This window comes from Populus alba, chromosome 5 (assembly GCF_005239225.2).
Source record: "Populus alba chromosome 5, ASM523922v2, whole genome shotgun sequence".
In the NCBI taxonomy this organism is placed as follows: Eukaryota; Viridiplantae; Streptophyta; class Magnoliopsida; order Malpighiales; family Salicaceae; genus Populus; species Populus alba.
In genome coordinates this window covers 16,165,396-16,172,437 of record NC_133288.1, presented here as the reverse complement: position 1 = coordinate 16,172,437, position 7,042 = coordinate 16,165,396, and the positions used below count along the sequence as shown (strand labels likewise).

Here is a 7,042-nt window from a genome sequence, read left to right as displayed (position 1 = left end):
ATAACCAAATTTAGTTTTTTACAAATTCAGTAGGATGAAATCAAAGGAAAAATCGCAAAAAAATTAAAGTTTATGAGTCAATTAAGAGTCAAATTAAAGAGATTTCATATCAATGACCTCTCTGCAAAAGATGCACATATTCAGTGATCAAATTCGATTGAAAATATAAATAAAATTGAAGAAATTAGAAGTTTGAAGATCAATTGAGGATGAAATTAAAAATATTCGAGACCAAGAACCAATTTGAAAAACACGCTAAAATAAAAGGGTTTTTTTTAAAATTTTACGAGATAAAATTAAATTAATTCTTAAAATCAGAATTCAATTGAGGATCTAATTAAACAAATTTAAAAATTGAGAGATAAAATTAAAAACGAAGGTTAATGGCCTAATTGAATCTAAACTTGCTAAAAAATAACATGCTTTGACTGTAAAAAAACATATTTTGATGCAAAATTACTTTATTTTAATCAATGTCAAGTAAAAAAAAAAAAAATCATAATTTAATACTATTTATTATTTTATTCTTTTGACCTTAAAAGCTGATCAAGAGACCCTTTTGAAGAACCATTTAATGTATCTGTCACGTCTTAAGTAAGACAAGACTTGTTTTGCAGGAAAAATGTAAGTCTATCAATCAAGCTCAATTACTCAAATCCAAAAGCAGCCTTGAGAAGCGGAGATCCATTTGAAGTTTCAGGCTTTCAGCCACTTCATCAGCTGGGATGCCTGATTAATAGATTTGACTACGGTAAACCCAAGAACAATAGTTTTGTCCATATCAAGAAAGATCTGAGTGTTCTGTCAGTCTAGGGTGTTTTAATCAGATGTGCACTTGGGCAAGAAACTCAATAATGATCCTACCTTAGCCCATTGGGCAGCGTATTAATCTTAACAGATATGTCAAATTAAGAATGGCAAGCAATTGTCCTAGCAAGGAATTGTCCTCAGGTAGGATTGTCCTAGCAATTGAAAAAAAAAAAAAAAAATTGGCAAGGAATTGTCCTGGCAACACGCGTATGCCTAAACAGGGAGGTAGCCAAGTAGTACAAACATGACCTGCATTTCAAATGAAACTTTCTAACACTTTTTAACAATATATACATCATGCACCGAGCATCAACTTAATTAAGTAAGGTTGCTGCTTCAGGAACACATCATTAAGATTCATATTTACGAACCGTTTTAAAACTTAAGAATAACTGCTTTGAAAAAACATATAACTGGATCAAATATTTGTCCGTATTACAAAAGCCACAAGAACTCATTCCCCTGCAGAGGCACAGGTGCTTGAGGGAAATCAACTTAGATATGAGTGGTTTTCTCGGATCCTAACTCTGCTGACTAGGTGGGTTCACGAGGACGAGCGGCCCATAGAGAACTGAGAGCACGAAGACGGTGAAAGTACTCTCCTAATGCAAGTAAACCACGAGCTGCTTGGCGCATTGTTAATATCCGAGACATATGCTGCAGAGTTTGTTGCCGAAGGTGATCGGCCTGTTTTTAAAAAGAGAAACATGATCCAGTGTACGGATAAGAATCAAGGGTTAAATTGTTGAGTGCTCATAATTAATAAAAACATTCAGCATTCCCAACAGCAATATTTGTTTAATATATATGATTATGACTTGGTTTTGTATTGTTCAAAATAGTTAAGTGAGCTATGTATGACACGAGGAAGGAATTCATGAAACATGAGTTAATTCAGCTTTCAGAGATATCAAGTGCACATTAACTAACAAGATGTCACTAAGAAATTATTACCTGGTTCACAAATCCCTCGAGAGCTTCTAATTTCTCTATGGCATCAGCATTCTGACCATAACCCCCAACACCCATTATATCAGCTACTATGCTTTGGGACAGAGTCTGCTGGAGTTTATCAATTCCTTGAGTTAGAGCATCTTCAGCTTGCTGAGATGATTGACGAAGGTTACAGACATCCGCGAGTTGTTGATCAGTCAAAGGCTCAAGTTGTGGCATGAGAACCTGCAGGGGGGGGGGTTAGAAGTTTGATGAATAAAATCTACATAACAATAATGAATATTAACAAAAAAAAAAAAAGGGAATAAGATTTTATGTATGTATTCTAAAGATGTCGGGCAAATAGTGATAGAGTTAGCAAGCTAGAACAATGCAGACAAAGGCATGCAGTCTCTTGAAGAAGCTGATACTGAAGTCCATCACAGCAAAATATATAGACAGTGACTTCTCCATATGCTACTATTAAGACCCACAATCCTATATTTAGGATACATAATGCTATAAAGGTAGCTTTGTATCCTGAGTAAAAAATGAAATGAAAAGTTCATGAATAGAGAGGCCAGCATCATCAGGGACCACCAATACCTAATCAGTCTTCAAGCAATAAATTATATGGAATAAGACTTACATTTAGAAGTTCTGATGGGCGGAATCCTCCGATCCACTGAAAGAAGCGTTCTACTGACGTTCTCCATTTGCCAGATATCAGATAGAATACATCAGCCTTCGCAGCATCTGCTTTCATACGGAAAAGATTGTTATAGTGGTTCAAGCCATTCTCAACAAGTATTCGGAGCTCAATATCAGTTATATGAGCTTGCAATGCTTTCCTAAGTTCAGAGATTTGCTTATGTTGTTCTTCAACCCAATGTCCATATTCCATCTCAAATGCAGCAATTCCTGTGAAATAATGATCAGAACCATTTAGATCACAACACATATGTAAGAATTAAAGAATAAATGCAATCACCATGATAAAGATGCAAAATAGTTTCAAGGGGTAATTAGGCAATTGAAGGCCAAAGTTCCGGGATTCCTTGAATAGATATTAAATAAATATAAATTGTCTGCAGAGGCATTTAGTGATTAGTTTATTAGCAGCATGCATCCATCAGTATTTTGCAATAAAAACAGGAAAGAAGAGACAACAGGACCTATAGTGCCTTAATAAACACGCAAAGAACATTTGACAGATAGTTTATAAACAACTTTCTGATCTGTAGTTGGCAACGAAAAATGAAGAGGGGCATCTGGCACCATGTTTTCAGATAAATCTCTAAAAGAGAAACCTTCAAGGAAGATCAGTTTCTGCATATAAGTCCGTAAGGTATACTCTTCTGTTTACTTCATCATGCTTTTATGTGTCAATGGGTTGCTAAGATTTGTCATGCCGTACAAATATCATCAAGTTAGCACATGGAATCACAAACCTGGATTTACTGTTCCTGAAAATCCTAAATGACTAGAATTTGATGCACTGCCTAAGTAAGCACCCTGCAGTCAGGCATTTACAGAGCTATTAGAAGAGACAATTTGTTGTTCCAGGATATCCTAACTAGTATTTTCATCAGTGACCAATAAATAGGGAAATGCATGTAGTTAAACAGTGAAACATAATAGATGGAATAGAGTTTTTATCTCACCTGGTGCCTAGCTCTTTCAAGTTCCTGCTCCAACTGGGCCAACTTCAATCGGCTGGATTCTAATTGTTGAACATAAGCCTAAGAAACAATGTTGAAATATAAATATTCTGCACTACAATGTTAAAATACCTTTCATCACCATAAACTAGTATAAGAATGTAGTAAACTCTACCTTTTTCCGCAAGCGACTTTTGCGAGCTGCTTCACGATTTTGTGCCAAACGTCTTTGTATCTGCAGTTAGATTTGTGAACATTTCAAGTGCACTGTTAGTCATCTATTCATTGATTTTTCATCTCCGCACAAAAGAGAAACGGAACATCCAATCCCATTGAGTTTAATCCAGTTCAATAAGAAAGGATGCTTCTCAGAAGCTCAAGCATCCACAAATTCATTATTTTGTGTACTACTAGTCTTCATGTGAGAATAGTAGCAACAACAAATTCCCATTTGTGGATTCTATTTGAAGCAATCTTTTCATCTTGTTTCCCAAAGGATTCACATGCTACACATTTGTTCCACACAAAGCTGGTATAATTCATAAGAAATTTAAGAATAATAGCTTATATGTTTTTGATTAATCGAGAGAGAGGAAAGGACTTTCATAACCTTGTCAGCAGGTTTGTGTGCTTCTTGATCGCTTCTGTACGGTTCCATTGATTCATGTGAAACAGGTTCACTCTAGAAGAAGTCAGTCAGAAAAGTCAGGCCGCCTGGTAAGCATAGTTAGCCCTAACATTCATTAATTAGAAGGAAAACATCATGCATCATTACCTTGTTGTCTAGCCCAGGATCCACCTGTACAATTGTGGATGGGCCAATGTTTAGGCTACCATCATCTCTGAAGGCATGTGCCCATGAGCTAATCTGGTTAAAGGGCTCATAAATGCCCATTCCTCTGAGGGCGGCAATTTGAGTTGACGTAGAGCTCATGCTCTAAAAGAATCTAATAAAAAATGGAAAAACAGAGCAAAAAAAACAGACACATTTAGTCAGCTGCAGCATCACATCAATGTAGTAATAAAATTACATGGAACTTGTCATTCTTAAGCAAAACAAGATATAATATGCATAGCATAAACATCAATAGAATGGAAAGGAAAAAGGGAAATAAGATTCGGGTCAAAACTATGCGCATCCAAGGACAGAGCTCAAAAGGATATCTACTGATAACTGATTCCAAAAGAATCCAACCCAAATTTCGTGAATTGTTGTGCTATCCAGGAGACAAACATACAAAAGAAAACTTTTAAAGCATTGTCATTCAGGCTATGTAGACTTACAAAGCTAAGAGATCAAACACTCACTAAGGTTAAACTCTAATGATCAGACACATGCACTGACATGGCAACTTTAGCTATTCTTGTTCATTCATGAAGGCAAACACATCGAAAAATTTGCCAAGTAATGGACTCATCAACAATGGCAGCATCAGCAACATAGATAAGGGAGATAAAAATTAGGGTAAGGGATAAATTAGGGGTAAGCAAGGCAACCTATGTTGTGGACATGAAAAAACGTACCAATGTCATATTTACTTTGCCAGAGGAAGTAGGAACAGGAAAGAGAGCAGACAGACAACTTTTCAAGGGTAACGCACAATATTGATTCTCCCACAGCACTCCCATGTTAGAGATTCCAACTGGTTTATTGAGCTAAATCAGCAACGGTGCCCTCATGTCTTGCTTAAAATAACTGAATGATGGAAGCTGCTTCACTTGCTAGTTAACATTTCCTACTGTTTCTTCATTTATATTTGTTTCTAGAAACCTCTCTATCATGTGAGGACATTCTACAGATTGACAACGAATCAAAGACCACGCCGTGAGGAAATTTCGCTTCAAATGTCCACCTCAAATCACAATAAATCTTTTCAAAATGCTTCAAGACTTGTTCTCTTCAAAATCTCTAAATATGGAGTATGCACTAATAATAAAAATAGTATCTGCAAGATTGAATGAATGGTCTATGATCAGCTATAAATTATGTGGCTATTGTCTCCAGAAACCTATGTGGTTTCATCCAACAGTAAACGCCAATGAACATTATGGCCTAAATCCATCTCAATTTTTTTTTTTTTTTGGAAGCAAGGCTTCAAGGGATGATTCTTTTTCCACAAAATCAACCACTCAAAACAAAACTATGTTAAACAAGAAGGAATAAAAACAGAATCGATGGTGAATTGGGCTCACTCTTAATCGATCAAGTTGTTCTTATATATGGCATAAAGCAAACATGCTATTGCTTAAACATAAAGAGACCATCCAAAAGAAAGGACCCTTTATCTAACCTAAACACACAAACTCAGAAATAACCATTAAACACAGAAAAGCATGCTTTTATCCGCACCAATACTGTGTAACTTCCCTTTCCAATTAATCCGGACACAAGTGTAAATAAAACCAAGATCCGGAAAATACTGATTAAAGTAAGTCATCAGCCTTCACTAACCTCTGTACAGCATGCTTCAATGGATCATTAATTTGCAAAAACGACGCCATAAGTCTCAACTTTCCCAAGTAGCCAAAAAGAAGAGACCCCCTTGAAGGGGAAAAAAATACAATAATAAACGAACAAAGTTTGCTGCTGCTGCTGCTTCTTCTTCTTCTTCTTCTTCTTTTGGGGGGCTCTGTGTGTATGTAATTCAGCTCTTACTACCAAAATCTCTCAAGCAATTCAAGTAATCCAGCAAGTCCAAGAAATTAAACCTAAAAAATCTAACACTGGTTCACTGTCTTTAATACTAGTTGGCATCAGGAATGAACATCACCACCATCCATTCCTTGCAAGTAAACAAGACCCAAAAGGGACTCTCCAAAGTCCACAAAAGAAAACAGAATAAAAAAAAATTAATCTCATAATCACTGAAAGAGACTCTTCCTTTTATTTCCTTTTTGCTTTGTTTTTGAACGTTACTACAGTCAACCCGTTACCGTCGCCATCCCTTGTAACTTTAACGTACCTTTTTTTTTTTTTTAATATAGTAATAATTATTTTTTAAAATGTTGAAATATATTAAAATAATATTTTTTATATTAACACATTAAAACAATAAAAAAATTAATTTTAAACAAATTAATTTTTTAAAAAAATTTTGCTCAACTTCTATTTGATCGCAATACCAAATAGGAGCTTAGTCCTTACATATACACTTAACTTTTTTAGCATTAATTAGTACATATCTCCATGCTCTGCTGCTCGTTAAACTCCTTTTTTAACTTAAAAAAATGTTGAGTAAGAAGATTTTTTTTTTTATTATCAACATCATTAAAATCAATCAAATTCAATCTTGAAACATGTCAACTCGGCTCCTTGCTAGCTCGAGTTTCGAAAACCGTAATGAGAGCTAATTCAAAGTGAATTATTTAATTTAATAATTTCAAAAGTAACTTGGATGACAGTAAAAACATATTATAATTTTTTAAAAAAAATTAAGATGATTTTTTTATATTGAGACGGTGCTAAATTGGATTGACCTTGATCACCTTGTGACCTAAGTCATGGATTTTAATAGATTTAATAACTTTGTTATTTTTATAATTTTTTTTAATTTTATGATAACATTAGATGCTTTCAAAATCAAGCATCAACCCTAAAAACACATTTATTTGATATCATAATAACCCTATAGAAAGTA

The 7,042-nt window shown here is 34.7% G+C and overlaps 1 protein-coding gene across 1 annotated transcript; it reads right to left on the bottom strand.

Moving 5' to 3' along the window:
- Positions 1-1,203: 1,203 nt before the first annotated feature.
- Positions 1,204-6,259, bottom strand: LOC118029334 (transcription factor TGA7). Its single transcript, XM_035033211.2, has 9 exons — positions 5,857-6,259; positions 4,180-4,351; positions 4,015-4,086; positions 3,580-3,639; positions 3,408-3,485; positions 3,195-3,258; positions 2,393-2,664; positions 1,765-1,989; positions 1,204-1,497 (listed from the first exon to the last, which is right to left on the bottom strand). The coding sequence occupies exons 2-9, from the start codon at positions 4,336-4,338 to the stop codon at positions 1,345-1,347; spliced, it is 1,083 nt and encodes a 360-aa protein (XP_034889102.1). The 5' UTR covers positions 4,339-4,351; positions 5,857-6,259; the 3' UTR covers positions 1,204-1,344.
- Positions 6,260-7,042: the final 783 nt, after the last annotated feature.